The sequence below is a fragment of the Curcuma longa genome, chromosome 11 (genome assembly GCF_044706935.1).
Source record: "Curcuma longa cultivar G26 ecotype Majalengka, Jawa Barat chromosome 11, ITB_CL_G26_1.1, whole genome shotgun sequence".
Taxonomy (NCBI): Eukaryota; Viridiplantae; Streptophyta; class Magnoliopsida; order Zingiberales; family Zingiberaceae; genus Curcuma; species Curcuma longa.
The window spans coordinates 20326280-20351483 of NC_133871.1; the positions used below are offsets into that span (position 1 = coordinate 20326280).

Here is a 25204-nt window from a genome sequence, read left to right on the forward strand (position 1 = left end):
CGACCCAAAACAAATAGTTTGATTACAAGTCTGATTGATCCGAATAGGTCCCTGAGCAATTCCATTTCAACACTGCTTTAGATGTGGTTAGTTAAAAAGATAAATCTATTCTCATTGGCATGAATATTTAAGAACTTAATGGCTTTTTTCTTCTTCTTTACTTCCCTTCTCTTCCACTCCAAAAAGAATTCTAGTGAATTTGTTGGGAAGTCTACTTCAATAGGATATGTAGTTCGACCTATATATGTGCTGTGTCATAATTGAGATTCGAATCTTAGATATCTAAGAGACTACATAAGCGTCCTATCGATGCACCGTAACCTCGGGGCTACGATTATCATTTTAAACATTCCAATCAAGTGGGTTAATCTTTTTAATTATATGTTTAGTTAGAGCCCAAATGATATTAAATAATTAAAAAAACGATAAAGGAAACAAATTACAAGCTAAGAAAAAAGATTAAAAACCAAAAAACTACGAAAACACAAGCTGATATTCCCTCGTCTCTCAATCCTCCCGCACGCGATTTCTTATGCCACTCCATTTGAGTCCGTTATTCTTATTCCTACCGATCGGCGTGTCAATTTCACTACCCGCACGAAAACACACGTGGGGCCGCGTTTCCAGCTCCGCCACCCGTATGCGGACGCCAACCAAGTTTTAAGAAAATAAAATAAAATAAAATACCCGAGGACAGGAAATTTCTAATAAAAGGCAATTCAAACGATAAATTTTATTTTTCAAATAAAAAATTAATAATATACAGCTCGCATCATCCTCGTTGGCAAACTGGAACAGGTGGTCCTTTCGTTCACTCTTTGTTTCCTTTTTTCTTTATTCCATTTTTTTTCGTTTTTCGTTTAAATTAAAGCACGCGCTTTTGCGTCACCCGCCTAAAGCACCCTGTCACCGGCTATTTCGAGGCCCACCGGTTGATCCAATCCCAGCGCCCTTTTACTGGGAGTCGTTATTTAGGTAGGCTGTGTTGTTAACCCTTTAATTATAGCTGTCATGATTCATATCCTTCCTTCCTCCAACTCATGACTGAAGCTACCTGCAACGCGACCCAGCAACACGTGAATGAAGAAGCGGGTAATATAATGAGTATATAAGTTTGGGTGTGGAGAAGGATACGATGGTGGTAATTTCCACTTGATAACATTGTTAAGATGATTAATTATAGCTAACATGATTTAAAATACTTAAAGAATGGATTAAGAATTAACTTCAATAAAATCTGGATCTCTTCCAGAAACGAACCAATTCATTCCTCGCTCTCTCTGTCCTTCTCCTCCATCCTCTTCTCGCTTTACGGGAAAAGGGAGGGAGCGAGGGCGAGAAGGGGAGTTGGAGAGGCAGCTCAAAATTTGGGGTTTCAGTGACGAGCGATGGTGCCGGCTGGAGGAGTTGGAGGACGGGGGACGCGGGCGGAGAAGGTGCGGCGGATCTTTGAAAGGTTCGATGTTAATGGCGATGGGGGGTTGAATCGCGAGGAGATGGCGGCGCTGGTGGTCTCCGTTAATCCCCGCGTAAAGTTCAGCGATGACCAGATCTCTGCCATCCTTGACGAGGTCTTCCGCACCTACGCCGACTTCATCGCCGCGCCGGACGTCGGCCTCACCCTCCCCGGCCTCATCCGAACTTATGATGATGGTGCTGGCGACGTTGATCGTGACTTCGACGCCCTCGGACTGAGTTTATCGGCGGACGCGGGAGGTGAAGAAAGCGACTCCGTCGGTGCCGCCTCCGACGTCGTTGTGGCCTCGGCGTCCTCCTCCACTGCCCCCGCTGCTTCTGGCATCCTCTTCGATGATGGTCTCCTCGCTTCCGCTTCCGCTCCCAAGCCCCCGCCCCCTCGCGCTGCCGCGCCTCCGTGGGCGGCCTCGTCGAACCATGGCATATTGTTTGATTCCTCGTGGACCATCCTCGATGACCTCGAGATCCTTGTCAAGCGTCTCCGCTCTAAGCAGCTCCAGAGAGCCGCCACTGGTGGCGCCAGCAGCTATGACAACAACAATAGCCACTTCGACTCCTTCTCCGAGGCTGGGTGGTCGCGGGAGATCAGCGGACCTTCGGATTCTTCCGAGAGACGGATCTCGTGGGACGAGAAAAGCCGTGATTACCTTACTTTTGTCAAGGAGGTAACCGTCCTCCGTGGTCGTGCTGACGCTGCTCGGACTAGGGAGGAAGCCTTCGACAACCACATGGTCCTCGGCCGGGGTCTCTACGAGCACCAGCTTTTCCGTGAGTCTCTCATCAGCTTTCGCCGCCTCTGCGAACTGAAGCCCACTGATGCCCGCGCCCACTTCCGTGCTGGAAATGCCCTCTATGCCATTGGCCGCCACGCTGATGCCAAAGAAGAATTTTTACTGGCCTTGGAGGCCGCCGAGGCTGGGGGGACCCAATCCGCTGAAATCCTGCCTCAGATCAATGTCAACCTCGGCATTGCCATGGAAGCTGAAGGCATGATTCTCGGTGCCTGCGAGCACTATCGGGAAGCTGCTATACTTTGCCCTACCCATTTCAGGGCTCTGAAGCTTCTCGGAAGTGCACTGTTCGGTGTTGGAGAGTACCGTGCTGCTGAGAAGGCTCTGGAGGAGGCAATTTTCCTGCGGCAGGACTACGCAGATGCGCACTGTGATCTAGGGTCTGCCCTTCATGCCCTTGGGGAGGACGAGAGAGCGACTCAAGAGTTCCAGAAGGCCATTGATTTGAAGCCTGGACATGTAGACGCGCTGTATAACCTTGGCGGCCTGTTCATGGATGCAGGTCGATTTCCGAGGGCGTCTGAGATGTTCAGCAGAGTTTTGAGCGTGCGGCCAAACCACTGGCGGGCACAGTTGAACAAGGCAGTAGCATTGTTGGGGGCTGGGGAATCAGATGAAGCAAAACGGGCGCTTAAGGAAGCATTTAGAATGACCCAAAGGATTGAGGTGTATGATGCGATTGCACATCTCAAAGTTCTTCAGAAGAAGAAGAAGCCCAAGGGGAGTGGCACAGAAAGTGAAAGGGCATACCTTGTCATTGAGCCATCCAAGTTCAAGAGGGCTGGGAGAAAGACTACTCTAAGGCAAGAGTTGGCTGTTGCGTTGGATATCAGGGCTTTCCAGAGGGTTGCAAGGCTTAATCGCTGTGATGTCGATCTCTTGAAGAAAGAAATGAATGAGACTGATGTTCCTATATCCTATTCTGGTAGTGGCGAACCTGAAAAATCAATCAGGAAGGCTGCCTTGGAAGTGATTCTTCAAAGGCTACTTCAGTTCCTCAAACCTGAAACATTCCAAGGAGCTATAAAAGCAATCAACGAGAAGGTTCTCTCTGTACTTGACGCCACTGGTTCAGGAAGGGTGGATTTGGGGATGTTCTTTGCCATCCTTGCTCCTCTGTGCTCCGGTCCTACTGAAAAGCGAAAGAGGGGTGTATTTGATTCACTTCTATGGCGACCTAGTAATGAAGGAGGGGTGAACATCAGGAGGAGTGATGCGATTACATATATAAAGCTCCTACGGGCTGTTTACATCCCCTCTTATGGTGTCAGTGACATGTTGGAGGTTCATGGAGAATCAGATCCTTCAATGGTGTCATACTCTGAGTTTCTTGAGATGTTCAACGATCCGGATTGGGGTTTTGGGATCCTAGACACATTGATTAAGCTTGAAGCTGGTGATCGAATACGGCATGGTCGACGCAGCTGCTCTGTTTGCCAGTACCCAATAATTGGATCAAGATTCACAGAGATAAAGCTTCAGTTCAGCTTGTGTAGCCGTTGCTACAGTGAAGGGAAGGTGCCGTCAAATTTCAAGCAAGAAGAATTTTTGTTTAAAGAGTATGGAAATGAATCTGAAGCTATGAAAGATATGTGTAGGTGTTTTAATATGTATTCCACGAGCTTGCAAGTTGATGCGTAACTAGGTAAAATCTCTGTACAATCTGTAATTCAAGTTGACCTCATGTTCCTACATATTTTCTACTAAGTTGTGAGCATCTGCATCTGCCAACTATGGTCTTTTGTAAATTAGGTGTATTTTAGGGTAGGTATATATTTCTTATTAGCTCACGGAGACTAGTAATTCTTTGGTTATAAATGTTTGACAGTTCACTAATGCAATTTTTGTTTGTCATTACTCTCCTATCTTTCTTCCAGAATTATTCCTTGCCCTAATTACAGCATAATTTTGTATTCTTGCTTGTTCTACATTCTTCTTATTCTGGATTCCCCATTGATTACCTTGTGTTTTTATTTGTTGATACCTTGTAAATGTGATGTATATTTTTGCTTGTTTTATTTATTTTTTTTTTGTGCAGATTCTGCATATGTTAACTCTACAGTTTGTACATAGATCCTTGATTGATTCCTAAACAATTATCCATTTGACTAAAGCCAGTCCTGCTGACTCAATAGTGTAAGTTTCACCTATCTTGATGGGGTCGTAAATATAGGTAATCTTCACCCTCTCAACTAGGACAAGTGAGCATTGTATGAACCCATTCATGTTGGTAACTTTCATCGTTCGTTTTATAATGTTCCAAGTTTTATATACTTTGATAGTTTCGAGAAGAAAAAATACCTAGTTAATCATGTCAGTATGATAGAAGACATGATAATATAGTTATAAGTGCTACAACTATTTGGATTGTAACAGTCTCTATTCTTTTGTATTTGCATCCGATGAACTTATTCAAGATAAATTTCTTTATTGTATGTTATTTGCAATGATATTTGCTAATTGATAAAAGTGCCAATATAGATTAAACTTGAAGCTTCATTTTGGAGAGAAAATTGAGAAATCGCAACGTTTGAGTTGGAATTAAAATTAATGTAGTTTTAATAATAGGAAAACAAGAGAGAGAATAGTTGAGATGAATGAAATTAAATTCATGTAAGAGTATAAATATTTTGAATCTTTTATTCGATAAGAATTAGATATTGATGATGTCATTAATATAATAATATGCAGTTGAAATGGAAGTATCTTTTAGACTTTTATGTGGTCATGTTTCTTTGTGCCAAAAAAAAAGAGTTCTTTGTTATTATGATCTATCATATTGTATGAATTAGAATATTGATTAGGTAGGAAATGACTTTTAAAAGTTAGTATAACATGGATGATAATATTAAAATGGATGCATAGAGATAATGATTTTTGTAATTAGACAGAGTCTAAATAGATAAATGTGAAGTTGCAAGAGGATTAATGCAATTGGCATAATTAAAAGTGATTTAAGAGATTTGATTATTAGATGCAAGGGTTTAAAGAGTTGCAACTAACATGATGATGATGATCCTTCGGTGGCCTGGAGATCAGTTTTTAGCGACTAGCTGAGAGTTCTGGAATTGCTTCAGAACTACTTCCAAGTATCATGCGAAAAAACTAATGCTCCATAGTTTTTGAGCAATGTATGTGCTAGGAAGCGTTGTGTAACAAGTAGTTCAGCAGTTGCATTAAGTAGGTAAAGAGTATTACTCTTCCTTTATAAAAGTTATTGATATAGCATGATGTATTCCTGTTGGAGATAAGGCTTAAGGGTAGTTGGTTTTGTATTCCAATACTCTTTTTGCTATGACATTCTTATTATCTGTGTCTGAAATTACATAATATTTTATATATGTCAGCAGGTAGAAAAGGAACATATGAACATGGCAACTAGAAAATTCAATTTTTATGCTTACTCATGTATTAATCTTCCAGTTTGATCATATGCATTGGATATTCCTTTCAACTTGTGCTTAAGCATGTCTACTTTCAGTGCTTCTTTCATCTCCCCATAGCAACTTTGTGGACTGTTCATGGTAATGTTTTAACCTTTACTTGCAAGTCGGATGGCATTGGTTCTTATGAAGATACATCATGGTTTAATATCTTCTTGGAGTGGTATCCAGTTCCTGTTTGATATCACCAGTTTGTATTTCTCTGGGATAAGCAAATAGTTAAAGCACGAACTTCTCCAAACATTTTGAACAAAAGGAAAACAAAGACTGGTATTTACCTTGTTTGATGCGTTCAGAATCGTTTTAGTTTTCTAATTTTTAACTTGCTTTTGATCGCCATGACTGTTTTTCTAGACATCAAAAAGTGATTAGTTGGCAGCATTTATGAAATCATGGATTAGCCAACGAATGTCTCTTGCAGGAGGAACACCCATCAGCAAGTCTAGATGCTGGCGTGCTTGAATATATTAAGAACTTGAGCAATGGGTTGCTAGGTAACAGGAATTGCTCAGAAACTCTGAATTTACACCTTTATTATGCTTTTGTTCATCTAATTTAATATGTTGTTGCTCCTTTGCAGTAAGATAAAATTAGCAAAAAAAAAAAACATTGAGACATAAATATGTTTAAATTTTGTAGTTGGAAAACATGAATAAATTGGAGTGGAAAATATAAGAGATAGAAAGATAACTAAATCTCAAACAGTTTGGAAACCCCAACTTTGATGATGATTTGTTGAAAAAGATTCAAACGTAAGACAGAACAGAAAGCACGTTAGAAGGAACAAAGAAGAGCCATTAAAGGAGGAATGTAACTCTTAAAACTCTTACCGAGGAAAAGTAGCAGAACGATGAAAGACAGTGAGGGCCTCAAGTTGTGTTTTCAAAACTGGACAAAGCAGAGAAACTGAGGGACTGCCAATCCTATTTTTTTGTCTGACTAAACCAGACCAGATTGATTGGGGATCAATTCACAATTTAGCCGATTGAATTAGCTGGTCCAGTCCAGCTTTTAAAACACTGCATCAGACGATCAGTTCAAAAACACAAAAAATCCAACAAAAGCATCAAATTTTCTATCACAAGTTCGATATGAAGGGCTAAATGATGCTGTTCAACTCTAATGACACAAACCAGAGTACTGCATTTGGATACAACAAGCGAGCATAAACGTCACATGTATCATTCAGTGTCCTTTTAATTTGAGGGACGGAGGTATTCACAAAATAGCAGACAAGGTGTGTAGCATCTCCAAGAGGCCTTTCATCACATATAGATCTCCATGCCAATCAATTTAGATGTGTGACATGAAGGGCAGAAAGTAAGCTTGCTTTCACATTCTTTGCAGAGGCATACGTGTTTGCAGGGCAATAAAAGCATGCAAATGTCATTCACGCCGCACACCTTGCACATCTTAGACAACACATCATTATTCTGCTTCAACATCAACTGCAAGCCCATATCCCCGTTGCAACACGAGGCAGCATCATCTACCTCGCTGTCACCACACCCCTCCTTCGTGTCTCTTCTCTGAGCATATAGTTGCTCAAGATTATATTTGAGGGAATTTATCAAGCTCTCATTGTATTTTGCCCTTTGCTGCCATGTACTAGCTTCCAGGGCCAACTGTTTTAACTGTTCCTCGAGCTCTGCATTCCTCTTGTTTATGTCTTCCATTTCTGATTCTTTCTCTCTTACCTTCCTCCGGATCTTCTCCTCCAAGGAAGCTATGGTTTGAAATTGTTTCATCTGAAGCTTCTCTATTATTGATTTCCGAAGACGCTCGCCCTATGTGATTTGACCAGTGTACAAGTGGATTCTTATAAGTCAGTTCTGAATGTAAAGTCAGATGGTATTCCTAATTGGATAAAAAAAAGATACAGTAGGAGCGATAACTTTACAGGCCACATAGAATGATCACCACAGTTTTAGTGAGATATGAACAGGCAGAGAAACAAACAAAATAGGGAAACAAATTAGTCTTATTCATTATTCCAGTTCCATCAGAGAATAATACAGTTTTTAGGCATTAAAGATGTTGCTGCTTAAATTCCGCAGTTTGCAGAATAAAGAGAAAATGGAATGTAGAAAACTCTTATTGAACATCTGAGCTGTTCTATTTCAGGCTTAGCAAGTTGCCAGATATATGTACTATAGCATTAGCTCATATCAAATTCTATTTGTGGAGAGAAAATAATAACTCTAATTAGGAATGGATGCACAAGAATTTATGTAGCATAGGATGCCATCTACCAATAAAAAATGAACATTGTTTGGTAACTGCAACAGACAGAATTTTGTTTAAAGGGGTGATCTAAAAGATTATACTTTGCTAATCAATTTTTCAGGTTAGACAAATAAAACAGAGTTGCTCGCAATAAAAAATTATATTACCAAAGAAATTTTAGTTGTACTATATGAATGAACTGGGTAATTAGGTTACTTTTGAAATTTGAATTATGCAGAAAGACTTTAAAAACTAAAGATTCTAAAAATAAAATAAGTAGAAACAAAGCTAAAAAACATGAAATGTAATTTCTAAGAACAAAAGAATTGATGGAATAATTAAAATGGGTGAAAATGAAACCCTATAAGACTGTTAGATATATTGAATCTCTTATGTAATAAGAAGGGGCTATTGATGAAGATACTATTAATAAGATCAAGAATAGGTGGTCGAAATGAAGAGAGGGCTTCTAGAGTCTTGTGTGACTGTGTCTCCCTTGGCTGCTATATGGCCGGCTATACTTTATGAATAAAAGTCTGAAAGGAAGCAGCATGCACAAAATGTTAAATAATAGAGAAGAGAATACTAAGGTGTGCATTTGATGTTACTCGAAAAGATAAAAAAATACTAAAATTTAAGAGAAATTAGGCGTAATTCAAAAATAAGAGAAATTAGGCGTATCAAAAGCATCAACACCAAGATAACCTGCAACTCCTTATTCACAATCAAATACTGGATCAACAAAAATCTGGGTTTTGCCAGATGCTAACAAAATTACATTAAGCAGTAGAAGTTTTCTTTCTTCAGACAGCAAAAGGGATTGCCCTTAACAACAAAAATCTGATTGTCAAGTACACTCATTCAAAGATAAACAACAAACCTTGAATCTTTATGAAGCAAATTTTCATTTATTACTGATTAAAACAGCACAGCAAATGAATTTTCAATATGTCAGTAACTCTAGAAGATTTTGATCCCATTACAGGCAAATAAAGTTTAGTAGGCAAACAAAATATATGAGAACCTGAATATAGCTTGGTTGGAATCTCAACTGTGCTCATCTATATACAAGAATAGAATCATGTCATTACACATTAAGAATAATTTCCTGAAGAAGGACCTAAGGTAGTGAGAGATCTCAATGTCATTTAGAACACAATTCTTTAACAGGATCCCAGGTATCATAATACTTAAGCTCCAGTGTATCTTTGAACAGGTAAGTTCCTCAACAGAGTATAAGAAAACCGGTACTCATCTTGAACCAAGAGTTCACAAGTTTACAGGTTCAAGATACAAACCGGTCACTCATACAAATTTCACAAATTCAGGTATCTTTTTCTAGAAGAACTATGTTATATATTCTAATTGGAAAAGCAAGTGATACTGTAACGCTGAAAACAACATTAACTCAACAAAGTGACACAAGGTGGCTCACGCAAAATCTTATGAACGAGAAACTTTGCCATCAAAAAAGCTCCAGTGAGCAGTCAAACCTTCCACAAAAAACACTATGAAATAGAGAAGAATATGAATACGCACGACTAGGATTGGAGTAGTAATAAACACATATAAGCAAGCTATAAAACATACTAACCTCGAGCTTGATGAACTGATCAATTTCTGCATCCATTCTTTGCATTTCACGATTGATGTCCTGGTCGAAGGTCGGTAGAAGTAGAAGCTGTGAGTCCCCAGATGAAGCCGCAATCCTTCGATCATCCAGCGAGAGGCCTAATCCGGTGGATACTGACCCGGTATGAAGGAAATCAATGGACGAAATCTGGGAGTTTTCGAGAAGATCCTGCTCCTTGATCCGCTTCCTCATGGGCTCCCAGCCGTTCAATCCACCGTCCACCTCCGTCCCAGCGCCTGGGGAGAGGCCCATGAAACGACTGACTGCCAAAGCAAAGCCCAGAAAAGGACGGATTTTTTATCACGAGATGAACCAGAATGAAACCCTAGCAATCGGGAAGGGGAAAATGTGTACCAGAATGATGGGTAGGATCAGCTAAGGTGGAGTGAATGAAATCGACAGGCGCAGAGATTTGGCCATTGATCGGCACGAAATTCCTGCAATTTTTGGGTTTATCCTCGAAATTGCAGATGAGGAAGAAAGGAAGGTAAGAAGGGAAAAGGTGTACCTGAAGGGCACTGCCAGCTGCTGCTGCGCCGGAGGTTGCGGTTGTTGAAGATGGTGATGGGTGAAGAAGGCCATGAGCCTGACGGGGAGCGACTGGATAGTAAAAGAAAGACGACGACGACGACGACGACGATTAGAGAGAAGAAGAAGGGGAAAGAAGAGGAAAGACGACGAATAGGGACGGAAATGACCGAGGATGTGTGGTGTCAGACAGCAAACAGCCTTCTTGTTGAACGACGTGTCAAACTGCTGGCTCACGGATTCAATTTTTTTAAACAAGACAAAATTTTCTATTGGAGCCCCTAACTTTCAATTTTTTTTTCATCTCACCCTATTTACTTTTCAAATTCATAAAACACGCACCTTGTCTAAGTTACCCGACGTATTTTTTTTCTACATTTTAGCATTTTTTTCCTATATTTTTCAAAACTTTATCATATTAAACAACTAACAACTAGAGAGTTTAACGGATTCACGAGAGCCTTTATTTATCTATTTATTTTAAAAATAAATAAATTTTTTTTGAATGACTAAATCACCTTTGCACAAGAAAAGAAAGTCTTATTTATTGCATCATAATCAATTGCAATTTTTTGATTTATCTCACTATAATGAAGCTATGACAATAAGTTTTCTGAAGTTATATTTTTCTATGATCGTGTGATGGTCGATAGGAAAGTAACAAGTGAATAAGAACATTATTTATATAAACACTTTAACTCAGCGACTACTACTCTCCAACATGAAACACATTGCAAAACTCCAGATCCAAGGAAAGCAGTTCTATTCACTTGCTATTCTTCTGTCAAGATTCAAGACTTGCACAATGAGCAACCATAGATAAATCTTTCTATGAGTAACTGAGAGTTGAATTATAAGAAGTTGATTCAAAGACCAGCTGTTGCAGTTCTTCTAATGGATGCACATCATCTGAAGGTTCTGTTGTGGATGATAGTATTCCAAGTGCTTTGTGTGAAACCACCTATGAAACAAGTGATATTGCAGGAACAAATTGTGTTAGCAACCATGAACTTTACTCTGGAAATGTGCATGGCAGTTTAGAAACTGGAGGCAGTGAAGCGATTAACAACTCTAAAATAGTCAGCTATTATTTCTCAAGAGCATATTCAAATCCTCAATAAATTTATTGAAGTAAATAAGAATCGAAACTTTATTTAGAGATAATAATTTTTTATCTTGATTAATTATAATTTTTTAATTTATTTTTTTATAAATTAGTGTAAAATTGTTTGAATGAAATGGTTGAGAGCTCCTTCCTATTTGAATATAATAATACTGTCCATTCCTGTAGAGGGAAGCAACCGGACGGAGTAAAAAACAACCAGCCGCCAAACAAACCTCTCCGCCCACACGTGTCCGTGGCGATTTCGCGTTGCCGACGCTGCCTCCGCCTCGTTCCCACTCTCTTTACACACTTTATGTTTTTTTTCCCGACCATGAATCCATTCTGCTGCGCCTCTTCCGCCCCCGTGTCTCCCGCTGCAGCAGCGGCCTCCTCACCTTTCGCGTTCCCCTTCCGCCATGCCCCCTCCTCCTCCGCCACCTGCCACCTCCTCTGTCTGTATGCGCGAATCCCTCCCTTCCCAGAACGACGGCCTCCGCTGCCCTTCCAGTCACGTCATCGATCACCGCCGCCTCCCCCGATCCGCGGATCTATCCTTCCGCCACGCGCCACTCGACCACCGAGAGGTCCAGCTCAACGACCTCGTCGGAGATGGAATCGTGGGGATCCTTCACAAGTGGGTAAACTACGGTAAGAGGTGGCGGCCGCGCTGGTTCGCGCTACATGACGGCGTGCTGTCCTACTACAAGATCCAAGGCCCGGATTGCATCGATCTGAGCCAGGAATCTGAGAAGGGTCCCAAGGTCATCGGCGAGGAGTCTGCACGGCTGCTTGCCTGTCGGAATAAAATTGGCTCGTACCATCCCCGCAAGCCTATTGGCGAAATCCATCTTAAGGTCGGGAGTCGAAGCCCGAATTTTCTACTTTACTCTTTTCAAAATCGTCGATATAAACTTCTTTTTTACTACTTTAGGTTTCCTCGATACGGGAGAGTAGAACGGACGATAAGAGATTCTCCATTTTCTCCGGGACCAAGCGTCTGTACTTGAGAGCGGAGACGGGGGATGACAGGGTGGCGTGGGTGGAGACACTACAGGCGGTGAAGGATATGTTTCCGAGGATTTCCAACAGTGAGCTCATGACACCGGTCGACAACGCGGTAGTGTCCACGGAGAAGTTGCGTGAGAGGCTGCAAGAGGAAGAGGTGAGTGAGGCAGCGATACAGGACTGCGAACAGATCATGAGAAGTGAGTTCACTGCACTGCAAAAGCAGCTCGAGCTACTTAAGCAGAAGCAAACCCTCCTGGTCGACACCCTCCACCATTTAGAGGTATAAAAAGGGCCTGTTACATTTGTGTCCTTTTTCTTATTCTGTAGAGAATTGAGGACTCATTTTGATCTTCGTGATGTATCTTGACTGACTGATGCTGAAGAAAGCTGATTCTGTAGACTTCTTTATGATCAGGGTTTTCAATTCTAAACTTGTATTTGAACCGTCTCTATCAAGTAAAACTTCTTGTGTTAATGGATTCCCAAGTAAAACATTAAGATGGCAGCAAGGAGCAATGCATATTAGTTCTATCACTGGCCTGTGGCCCCTGTTGTGCTGCTGTTGTCTATTGCTTAAATCATTCATTGTAGTTTTGTTTGTGCGATGAAGACTGTTGATGCCTGGCTTGCAATCTCTTTGTGTTTGCATAACAGTAAGAGATTAAATTTGTTGACCTTGAAGAGGATGTTAAATCTTAAATTTATGTATTAATATTTTCGTAGCATCTTAAACTTTTGGGTTAAGATCTTTGGATTAAAATTTTGAGTTGAATGGATACCAGATACAGAAAGTTTACATGAACATTAGTCCAGTTTCTCAGTTTCACAACAGTTTGGGAATTTTCATGTATCTAAACAAATCCATCAAAGCACTTTGTGAATGCCACAAAAAGGAATTTTTTTTGTTACATATGAGGTAGCTAGCATGAGGTAAATATGCTATCTGCAAGAACATTCTATGTTGTGTATGCATGTGATAAGAAAATGTATAAAAAGACACATTTTCTGTTGTGCATCTCTTGATAAGGGAAGGGTGAAAATTGTCATTTGGGGGGGGGGGGGGGGGGGGGGGGGGGGGGGGGTAGGAATTGTGGACATGCCATTTGTTTGCTGATATATTCATGCTTCCATCAACTATATTTTGGTATAGATTTCTATATGTGCATGTCTTTACCAAGATAATCCATGCCCCCAAGTGGAATATTTCAAAATCACATTAAAACTACTCCGTTATTGACTGTTATTAAATTTAACCCACTTATTTTATGTTTTTATTTCTAATTTGAATTTCTGAGTTGATATTAATCCTTGTGTCTATTTACCACCTGTTGGTATTCTGCAAATTTGCCTTGTATGACAAGTAATTGCATTTTTACCTATTCAATCATTATGAACAATGCTGTTTTGCTAAACCATGTTTTTTCAATAATGGCATAGCACTGGCATGTACTTAGAAAATTTTTACCTATTGATTATGTAGACAGAAAAGGCTGACTTGGAGAATACTGATGTTGATGAGAGCCAAAGGCAATCAAAAAAGAAAGGGTCAGCCTATGGATCAAGACATGAGAAATATAGTGGTATGGTTGCATGGTAGATGGATTGTGATAACTGTATAATCTATGCACTATCATTGCTACTACATGATATCCTGACGGTAAGTTCTTCCAGTTTTGATGCATAATAGTATTGGAGAATAAAAGAGAATCAAAAGGGTAAAGAAATTTCAATTTTACCATTTCTTTGATGCTTGTGCATTTTGACCATTTTTTGTCTTCTGTCTTGGCAATTTATGCATCTCCAGGTGGTAAAAGTAATATATTTCAGTTTAATAGATAGATCTTCCTATAGAAATCTTATTTGTGCAAGTCGCTATGTTGGCTACATAAACTCATATAAGTATGGTGTGCATCTTGGTGATACATTCTTCAAGTTTTCCTGAAATCTAAACTTATATCCTAAACAAGTTCTTAAGGTTGTTAAAATAGTTTCCATTTTAACTGCAAATGCTGTTTCTCCTTTTATTTCTTTAGGGAACTAGTAATGATCCAATTGAAGCAGTTTTAACTTAGTTGTGCCACTTTGAAGGTGTCAATTAGCTTAGCTGTTAATGACCTTGGAAGGAGTTGCCAGTATCACTTTGGTAGGATGCATACCTTCCTTTCTCTTAAAAGACAAATGTGTACCACTCCCTATCTTTGTGCTTCTAGGGTTCTTTTTTGCTTCCATTTTCTTCAACTTTCTTCCATTGATTAATTTTCTTTTGTTGCATATGTTGATGTGTTTTAAAAGATTCCGAATTACTCTCTTCTTCTTGCTTAAGGTTGCTCACTTCTTTTACCATGATTTTCTATTATTCTCTCTCTCTCTCTCAATATTTGAGAGCACCTACACTTGTAGGTTGCAGAGATTTGCTCGACAAGCCAGTAATACAGACGTCCTCTGATTGTTCAGGATTTCATTCAGGAACTAAATGTAACATTAACCATGTTGTTTTAGCTATCTGCAAGTGTAAAATTGCAAGGTTAAGAATACATTTTACTGAATAACTGTGAGACTATAATGTATTAGAGAATCCTATCATTCTTGCTCACTATAAGCTTATACCTGGGTTTAAGGAAGTGCAATTGATTGTTTTACATTTTTAACCAAGCTGCTATTGAACTTTTACCAGTGTACAAAGGGTTCCTAGGCAACTTTTTAGCCTTTCTGCATAAAGGGAGCCATGACTTCTTTTACTCCTTGAATATTCACCTATTCTCTGATCCCTTGACTGCTGGAGCAATTGCTGCACCAATAAAAAATTCATAGCAATTCTCAATTGAATGTAATTCTTCAGTGGTTTCTCCTAGTCAGTTTTATATTATAATTTGCCCTAATTGTCAGTTTGTAAAATACTCTTGAATGCAAATTATATATATATATATATATATATATATATAAAGGATCACAATGAAACTTGCCAAATGATATTGGAGGATTGCTCATTTTTTATGATTGGCAGGACTTAACATTTGTATATTATTTGTGTGCCAACACCAAATAGTCAGAATCAACAATTTGTTGTATTATGGCTTGCAATTTCTTTCTCCTATCCTGTTTGATTATGGGAATTATGTCAGTCATGCAAATATAATTCAATTGTCAGTTATCTTCCTGTGGATCTTAATTGCTTGTAAATATGATATTTTCTAGAAGGGAGTGCTAGTGAATCTGATTGTGACAATGAAATGCTCAATACTGCTGAAAAAGATACAGATGAAGAAGATAATGTATATGTTGATACACAAGATTTTCTCTCATCTGGTTCTTTTAAGAGCACAGAATCTGGCTTCCGAATATCTGATTCTGATGATCAAAATGATTATGGTGTCGGTTCTGCCAGCGATTTTTCAATGCAGTATGGTGGATTAAAATATCCCCATGTTAGCAGGCGGAAAAAATTGCCTGACCCAGTTGAAAAGGAAAAGGAAGTGAGCCTCTGGTCAATAATTAAGGATATTATTGGAAAGGATCTTACAAAAGTTTGTCTTCCTGTGTATTTCAATGAACCTCTTTCCTCATTGCAAAAATGTTTTGAGGATTTAGAATATTCGTACCTTGTTGACCGAGCTTCTGAATGGGGTAAAGAGGTGAATATTTAAAAATGATAGGTAGTTTCTATTAACCAAATTAATGTATCTTTGTTTAATGTGATTTGCATTACTTTTCTTAATGACCAAATTCATTTGTAGATGGGTATACTGCTGCAATAAGATTGTTCTTTGTTCATATTGAGATTTCTGAAAACTTTGACTTCTGTACTATATTTATTTGATTTTTTGTTAGCTGAAGAGGTGACAAGTCCAATTATAGTTTTTCATCTTTCATTGTGTTTGTCATGAATTAAAATGAATGCTTGGATGACAGTAAGGTAAGTTCAGTATGCTTTGTCAACCAATGTGCTGGAAAGCTGAAGCAATATGGCACAAAAGGTACAGTGGAGATGAGAAGGTTTATTTGGGAGTACAAAATATAATAAATAGTCATCCATGAACAAATGAGTTTCTTCCAATTGAAGGACATGTGGGAAACATCTAAACTATCATGTATATACTCAACGAGATCAATAGAAATTGTGGGTACAAGTGGGTGATTAAACTGACTGAATTTTATAGCTTGATGTATGTGATTAATGGTGCAAGGAGATAGGTAAAGGAGATCAAAGAAGATATTTTAAGTAAAGCAAAATATAGACACTTTCCATTTATTTAAAGAAATTGCATTAGATAAAATTAATGGCAGGAAAAAATCTCCCTTTTGAAGTTATTTGCATCTTAATTGAAACACTGTTCAAACAGCTAAAAGAGTCCAAACCAATATTTGGATCCAACAGTTGCTTTATGGGTCATTCAAACATTATGAATCAATATTCAATATCGAGCTCATTGTATATGAAAACAGTTATCTATCCTATAGCCATACTAATAGATTCTCAAATATGAAGTTATCTCATTTCTGTTGTACTTACAAATAAACAATACAGATCTTAATATTCTTTGACTATGAATTTGGCTTTATGTATGTTGGCCATGTTGATTGGTTTGATCCATTAATGTGCTTATGGCATCAACCTGATTAGCTAGAAAACTAAGAATTATATAGAATCCACATTTGCTTGTATACATCCAAACTTCAGCATACTTGTCTGAAATATTGTGCTAATTTTTGGTACGATAGTTTGAATTAACAGGCTCCAAGAGAATCACTTATCTGATTTTCATAGGCAATCTTGTTTCTCTGATTTTCTTAGGCAGTCTTGTTTTGGAGCTTTCAGATTGTTCTTGCCAAGTTAATGCTTCTCTTAAGTATTTATGTGATCATGTCTAGTGCTTGATATAAGGCTCAGTTTTGATTTGCTTGATATATTTCCTAATGCAATTGTAGGGCAATGGCCTAATGAGGATGCTTAATGTTGCTGCTTTTGCTGTTTCTTCATATGCTTCAACTGATGGCAGATCCTGCAAGCCATTTAATCCACTTCTGGGGGAAACATATGAGGCTGACTATCCAGATAAAGGCCTTAGGTTCTTCTCAGAGAAGGTAACTTTAATATTTAAAACCCTGAGATTGATTGTTTTGTTTGTGATTGCAGAATCACTTATGTTCTAGGTGATTATTGTACTTACATCCCTATTTTAAAATCTAAGGTTTTGATATGCAAAGATACTTTGCTAATATCTGAGAACACCATTATATCATAAGTTCTTGTGTTCATCGCTCTTATTTGATATACTGTGGTGGAAATTGAGATGCCAATTTATAATTTATTGTCTTTATTTGATGTTTCCTAAATAATCGATCAAAGAGTAACCTGTTCCAAGAAGTACCTATTATGAAGTTCAGACATTAAAATATAAACAATCAACCATGCTAGTAGAGATTATTCCATGTTATGGAGGGACAATCGTGGCATAAATGTCTCGGTCTTCTTAACAAACCACAAGTATAGCGATCTATAGGTTTACATAATAGTTGCCATCTTGTAAAAAACATTATCATTTTGAAAGAATTGTCTCACACAACCTACAGATGTAACTTGCATTCTATTATCATCAAGGAATTGTTAACACTAAAACCTTGATAGCAGTTTGCTAAGATACAAATACAACTGATATGTCAAAGAAAGTCAATCTATAATTTCAGGAGGTAGATTAGGTAAAATCTAAACATAATGTCAAACTAATTAGGTTTAGAGAAGCGCCAAAACAAAGAATATGTAAAAAATTAATGTCTTCCTGATAATAGTAGATGAGATATACAACGGTACAACCTTTTCTAATGTATTTCTTATTAAACAAGATTTACAATGTCATGTGATTGGATTTGCTTGTGTAACTGGGAACCAGATTCTTAATAAATGCCTCCTAATCATGTGTAAACTCCTTTTATGCTCATTATTTATTGTCTGCATAACATGCAATATTCAGGCTTAGAAAGGATAAATTTGATGACATGACATAATCCAAAGGGCATTATGAATCCTTGCTCTCATAGTAGATTATTTGAATGAATTTTGTGCATTGAATCTATCATTCATGAGGATGGTTGTAAGTTGTAACATTCCAGAATATTCAGAAGAAAGTTAATATAGATCATGGTCCAGATACCAGCATGTATTGAGATTTGATGGATTGCTTAAACATTATGGCCTTGTTAGCAAAAACTCATATCCTTTTTGAGGGATCATGGAAGCTTTGATATTGTATCACGCTCTTAAAAATAATCTAAGTGCTTTTACACTTTGTTAGTTCCAAACAATGTCTTGAGAATGTAAGATATGTTTACAGGTCAGTCACCATCCCATGATTGTTGCTTGTCATTGTGAAGGTAAAGGATGGAAATTCTGGGGAGATAGCAATTTAAAAAGCAAGTTTTGGGGGCGCTCAATACAATTGGATCCTGTTGGTGTGCTAACCCTTGAATTTGATGATGGAGAAGTTTTTCAGTGGAACAAGGTTCATGCCTTTGCATGAGATGACTTTTGAAGTTCTTTTTGGGCTCATTGTGAATATTGAAACTATTTGATTTCAGGTGACAACTTCCATTTGCAACCTTGTATTGGGAAGACTTTACTGTGATCATTATGGGACTATGAGAATACGAGGAAATCATGAATATTCATGCAAGCTAAAGTTTAAGGAGCAGTCGATAATAGACTGTAACCCTCATCAGGTGATTGAAAATTCTCCTAACCCTTATTTTGATGGAGGCAATTTACTTCCTGCACAATTTTTCCTCTTTTTGAAGAGTGTTTGATCTATCATATCTTTATCAAGTGTTGTTTGTTTGATGTTTATTTTCAGTTAACAATATTGATGTCTCTTTAATTTGCTATACAAGATCATATCAATGGAAAGTGCTCTGGGAATGTTAATTTCCTTAAAAGATACTTTCATGTGAGGGTTTGAACACCATCGATATCGTAATGCCAATATTCCGTACTAGGATCTAGATATCAACATAATGCTTGTTTTGACCACATATTTGAATGGTTAACAGTGCAACAAAGTCAATACCAAACAGTAATGTTTGAGCTCTGTGATTATCTGTGCTGGCAAATTTTCAAATTCATTTTATCATAGTAAAAGTATGAAGAATTAGTTATTTTCCATTGACGGAAATATTAGTTGCTATATGTAACTATTGTAGGTGCAAGGCATAGTTCAGGATCGCAATGGAAGAGTTGTTGCAACATTATTTGGTAAATGGGATGAGAGCATGTACTATGTCAATAGAAACTGCTCAGGGAAAGGTAGAGGATGCGAACCATTGTCCGAAGCACACTTGTTGTGGAAGCGTAGCAGACCGCCTAAATTTCCTACCAGATACAATCTCACACAGTGTGCAATAACACTGAATGAACTCACCCTTGGGTTAAAGGTAAGCAGCATTCGTCCATTCACATCCATGAGCGTTGCTTATTGTGGGCATATGATGTATTATTTATTCCCTCTTTTATTTGCCTAAACTGTCGAGCAGGAAAAATTGCCACCTACTGATTCAAGGCTAAGGCCTGACCAGAGGTGCTTGGAGAACGGGCAGTATGAAATGGCAAATGCTGAGAAATTGAGACTTGAAAAACGTCAACGGCAGGTTAAGCATGGAATACTCTCTTTTTTACCCAAATGAATTACTTTACCAAACAAATTTTTGGTTTTCAGACCCTTGATTTGTTGCTCATGAAAAATGTGTCGACTTGACAATTAATCGGTCTTTTGATCCAATAATTTCTTTTGAATTACGCTTCATAAATTCATAAGAAAAAGGCATTGACTCCCTGAGTTTCTATTAGTAAACCAACACAACAATTCTTAAGCAATCTCTCTGGCAAGAGTATAGCTTACCCAAATTGTCCTGATGGTATATATCCCTAAGAGATTCGTTGAAGTGGCATTGTACATCTTTTATCACTGCCAAATTAACTACAAAATTGTCGAATATTACTTGCCTCGCTTTTGGATTCTTTCTGGTGGTTTATTGGTGACTATGCCGATGCAGGCAAGAAAGATGCAGGAAGAAGGATGGAAACCTCGGTGGTTTGCAAAAGATAAGGGAAGTGCTACATATAAATACATAGGTGGCTACTGGAAAGCCAGGGAAGAGGGCAAATGGGATGAATGCCCTGATATCTTTGGTCTCCACTGATCAAATTGATGACCAATTATAAGTTTTAAGACCAAACTGATTTTATTTTTTATCTTCTTTTTTCTTTTCATTGTTCTTGTTCTTCTACTGCCATATCTGAGAGTAAAGTTTACTGATTAATAAATTAGATAAAAGGAGATTCTTGTCCACTGTTTGCTTATGGAACTACGTGCTCATTTAAAACTCAGAATGCATGACAGGATCACATTTCCGAGCCCTAATTTTAAAACAAACTTTGCAATGCTAATTGATTATTTCCTTCAGCTTACCAGTTTTGGCTCCTGCTGTGACCACTTCTGCTGCAAACCCTAGAGATCATCCAGGCTGATGAACACTGGCAAGATTCTTATTGATTCTAGAATCATGCTTTGAATTGTACTTTTAGACAACTTTTCATCACATTAGCCTCTCTTTTTTCTCTCCTCGCCTTGCCTCCCATGTAAAGCACTGTAGCTTGAAGACTAGATAAAGGAAAAGAAGGGGACCGGAGCAGCAGCAATAATACCAGGGACAGATCGCAGATGTACTAACACAGCAGTACAATCTCTTTCTCCTGCATATCTTTGCTTCTTTTTGACCATGCAATTGCATACGTCTTTCGTTCTCCAGCAATCTTGAATCTTAAAAAATGGCTGTGTAAATTGTCAAGTTATTGAAAAAGACTTTAAAAAACACTAGAATAACCAAGTGTTTCTAAGAATTGAATGTCATGAATTCTCACATGACTGAGATCTGTTGGATATGATTTTGCAAGGCAAAATTAAAGTGCCATCGATCGTTGAAAGTCTAATATGACTTCAAAATCGAAATCTACGTTTCGCGTAGATAAATCTAGACTATTAATTTGCTCAAAATCGATTATGGGTGAATAAGAAATTAATTGGCTAAGTGGTGTCCAAAATAATATTAAGGAAAAGATGGGATTTTAGTCCCACATTGTTAACCGGCGATAGCTAATGTTTCCTTATATGTGTTGCTGTGTTAATGAAGTTAACACAAGAAGCACAGGTACTCTCTATCCATGGGCGAGCTGGTGCTCGCACCTGTGAGCCCGCCACTCGCCATGTGCGCAATGGGCGCTTTGTAGGCGCACTTTGCACGTACGCGTCGTCGCGAGGAGCATTGAGGAGCTTAATTTATTGCTCCAAGTGACATTGCAGTGCCTGCGTGGCACTCGGGTGACGTGTCGGGCGCGCATGTGACGTGGCATTGCCTGTGTGGCATCCGCGTGGGCAAGTAGAGGTGACTGTGTTGTTGATTGGGCAGGCAGATGGCAACCGTCGATCAAAGAGGTGTGATGGATCGCTTGTAATGCGATCTGGAGCGTTGGATCGCGAAGAGTCACGATCAGACCGCTTGGGAAGAGACTTGATCTGAAGCGTCGGAGTGAATGGATCCAGATCCGATGGCTGATGGTAATAAGCGAGATCTGAGGGTTGTGTCCCTCAGATCTGATGGATGAAATTCGAGTGGGCTGTGTGAAGGGTTACAACCCTTCAAATTGGACGATCCAGATCGATCCAGCCCAAAGAACACATCCTCTCTTCAAACCTCTTTGATTAGTATAAATAGAACCCTCCAGATGGTGGAAAACTCATCGAATTCATCGATTCAAGCCTTCCTTGTGCATTCATCCATCTAGTGCATTCGGAGTCCAAAAAGCCTACGAGCAAGTTCGTCGGTCTCGAAATTTGGAGTGCTACGATTCCGAGACATTCGTCGTTGTATCTTGGGAACGAGTTGCTGCTATCCGTTGAGCACCGTAGCGGAGCAATATCGTTTACGGAGATAGTGTCGACCCATATCAGTTTGCGTACTCCCGGAGCTACCGGAGACAACAAGATCATTGCTTGCTAGTTCATCTCATATGAATGCAGAAGTACAGCTTGAGCCTCGAATGAACAACGCGACGTATCGCGACGAGACCTGAGAGACAAGAATGAAGCAGGAAGTTAAATTCGATGTCAGTCTCAAAACCTCAACTTCAATTCTTCCATTTCATGTCCCATTCCTTAACATTATGAGTTGCTACAATTCAGACGAATTTAGGTGTAAATTTGGTAAAATAATAATAATAATAATAACAATAATTTAAAATGGAATCCATTTTGAATTGTTTTGCTATTATTCTTTTACATTACATATAAATAGAATAAAACAAGTGCAAATTCCATGTCCATAGATAGATAAACATATATCCATGTTAGTGTCAGTGACAGAGACAAAGGCATGCACAAACCGCCGACAGAGAGAGGCACAGCACAGCACAGCAGCAAAGAAAGAAGCGTGACTGACTACTCTTTCTTCTTCTCCTTGTTCTTTTGCTCTTGTCTCTTCTATCTTCTCTCATAATTCTATAAACCTTAGAATTTGGTAGAGGAATTGAAAAGCGATCCAAATCAACAGGCTCGCTCCTCTGCTCTTCTTTTTCAGTTATGCATGTGTTCTCTTCATTGGCTCTCAGAAACTAGGGATCAGATTAATATTTGAACATTCAACTCTGCCTCGCTTCTTGTACATATCAATCTGACACGAAGCTGCAGCAAGCCAGAGAAGAGAAGTTCGATATTTAATAACGATATTTAATAACGCGATATTTAATGACAGTCTATGATAATAATTAAAAAATTTATCATATTTAAATAATGATGATAAAAATAATAGTAAGTAATAATTTGACTGTGATTTGTAGGTCAGATCGATAACAAGTAAAAAAATAAATAAATAGAAAGTCAAAAACTATAATTCAGCTCTTGTTGTTGATATAAATTTTTTTTTATTATCATATATTATTATTTTTTATTGTACTGTTATTTTTGTAAGGAGAGTCTTGATGCAGCAACGGTAAAATTATTACTTTATGATTTTGTGATATGGATTTGAATCAAAAAATAATCTAATCATCTTTTACAATATAAGATAAGACCGTCAACTATAAATTCAACGTGATTTGATCTTTCTTCAAGGGTCTTATTTGTGAAAGTTTTATACACCGACCTGTTTTTTAAAATCAAACATTTTTCATCAAATTGATGCGTACCCTTAGTAGAATGCAAATTCTATAAGTGTTATTTAATAGACAAAAATCAAAGGACATCTTTTTTTAACTAGAATAATAAAAATATATATATTAAAAAAAAAGATCGGTTATCTCAATGGTCTCTCTAAAACCGTCCTACGGATATAAAGAGAGGTTCATTCAAATACACAGGTGTTAAATGTATGATGAGATCGATTCCAAATCATTACTTCCTAAAATTGATTCTTGACTATTACGTTAGTAATACCATGCATCCATCGTCTATGCTACGTCAGGAGATAAGACATATCTTTTTATTTATTATTAAAAGAATGTCTCATCTCGTTCGTTATCGTATATTTTATTTTTTAAAATCACTTTTATTTTTTAATTATTGTAGTAGATATAAAATGATAACTATTACATAATTATCTACAATCTCATAGCTACTATAGAATATATAATTATAATCATTGTTATAATATATTTATAACTGTCATAATATATTTATTTATTAATCAAAATCAAAATATTAATATTGTAACAGTTTAAATCCTGACTAATATATCAATATTAAAAATAAAAATAATTTCTAAAAGTAAAATATAACCGTGGTGAATGAGACGATGTCGATAAAAAAAAATCATCCATCTCAATTTTGCCCTTGTTATTTAATGTATACAAAGAAAGTATCTCACAATTAAATACACTCAGTACAGTAGGGTCCCCATCTCACATGTCACTCACTGTAGTCAAGCTGGATGTTTACGAGAAGGTGCAGATACACAGTTCTGTCCACGTTCCATTCTCGGAAGTTGAAACGGCAAGGAAACATGCTCAAACTTTGGACCCCCAATCGCATTAACACGCTGGCTCCATTGTCGCGCTCCTAATTGCGCCTTGTTTTCTTGTGTTTTGTGATTTCTTGTGCCTCTTTTCAAGTCTTAGGTGGTTAGCATATTGTTTTTAAATAATTTACTATTTAAATCAATTTATTTCGAGCATTTAACATAAATTTTGAGCTGGATCGAATGCATTGATTGTTTTTGTTTCATCAATCGATCTCTACTGAAGCTAAATGCTTAGAGAAAATGTGAAAAAACGAAGATGAAAAAAAAAACACGAAAGACTGTCTGCCCACGGCCGGGCGTGCATCGCTCGTGGCTACGCATGATCATCGTGGCTCAGCTTCATCAAAATTTAATTTTTATCTATTTTAATAATTCTATTCTATCATAATTAACTTAATTATATTAAGAAAATTTAATTTTTACAAACAGAGGGTAAAAGTGACCGTGCCTCATTATTTGATTTGATTGACGAGTCAAAAAAAAATGAAAAAGAGACCTAGCGGCAACATGCAAAGTGGGCATGGTGCTAAATTAATGCATTTGCTAATCCACTCATTTACCAAGGCTCATGATGCATGCAAGTGCTCTACCACCACATTTGTAAAGACAAAAGTAGATATTGACTTGCATTAACCGTAAAATAATGAAGCGACGACCATGACAATTAATACTAATACGTAGTGGTCCTCAGTGGTCCTCTTATTTTCCTATTTGTTAATCAATTTTAGGTTTTAACTTATACTTCAAGAGTTTTCTTCTCCCAACACGGGCCTGTTTTTTTTTCACAAAATATAATTTTAAAAATGCATGTGTTGTTTTTAACAGCGAGTTTAATACGTAAAGATCGAGAAACCACAGAAGAGTTTGAGCTACACGAGGCTCAAAGGAAGGTCTATCGAGTGCGTAAGTGCTCGAGGTTAGTGGACCTAGTTGATTA

At 38.0% G+C, this 25204-nt stretch overlaps 2 protein-coding genes and 1 pseudogene across 2 annotated transcripts; 2 read left to right on the forward strand and 1 right to left on the reverse strand.

Moving 5' to 3' along the window:
• The first annotated feature begins 1255 nt into the window (after window positions 1-1255).
• On the forward strand, window positions 1256-4118 carry LOC141841323 (putative TPR repeat-containing protein At1g05150). The gene has a single exon (XM_074729469.1). It carries the CDS (start codon window positions 1389-1391, stop codon window positions 3906-3908), a length of 2520 nt encoding a protein of 839 aa, XP_074585570.1. The 5' UTR covers window positions 1256-1388; the 3' UTR covers window positions 3909-4118.
• A 2715-nt stretch (window positions 4119-6833) lies between these two features.
• Window positions 6834-10266, reverse strand: LOC141842401 (putative BOI-related E3 ubiquitin-protein ligase 2). The gene is made up of 4 exons (XM_074730609.1): window positions 10078-10266; window positions 9924-10006; window positions 9531-9832; window positions 6834-7497 (listed from the first exon to the last, which is right to left on the reverse strand). The coding sequence occupies exons 1-4, from the start codon at window positions 10149-10151 to the stop codon at window positions 6976-6978; spliced, it is 981 nt and encodes a 326-aa protein (XP_074586710.1). The 5' UTR covers window positions 10152-10266; the 3' UTR covers window positions 6834-6975.
• Window positions 10267-11533: 1267 nt separating this feature from the next.
• Window positions 11534-20546, forward strand: LOC141837961 (oxysterol-binding protein-related protein 1C-like; annotated as a pseudogene).
• The last annotated feature ends 4658 nt before the right edge of the window (window positions 20547-25204 follow it).

Bases quoted from the DNA above. Each gene is read 5' to 3' on its own strand.
- LOC141841323 (XM_074729469.1), top strand. From the start codon at position 1,389: ATGGTGCCGGCTGGAGGAGTTGGAGGACGGGGGACGCGGGCGGAGAAG.
- LOC141842401 (XM_074730609.1), bottom strand. From the start codon at position 10,151: ATGGCCTTCTTCACCCATCACCATCTTCAACAACCGCAACCTCCGGCG. The intron at 9,833-9,923 runs GTACACATTTTC...TTGCTTTGGCAG, and splicing joins TGATCCTACCCATCATTCTG to TCAGTCGTTTCATGGGCCTC. The intron at 7,498-9,530 runs GTTAGTATGTTT...CAAATCACATAG, and splicing joins ATCAGTTCATCAAGCTCGAG to GGCGAGCGTCTTCGGAAATC.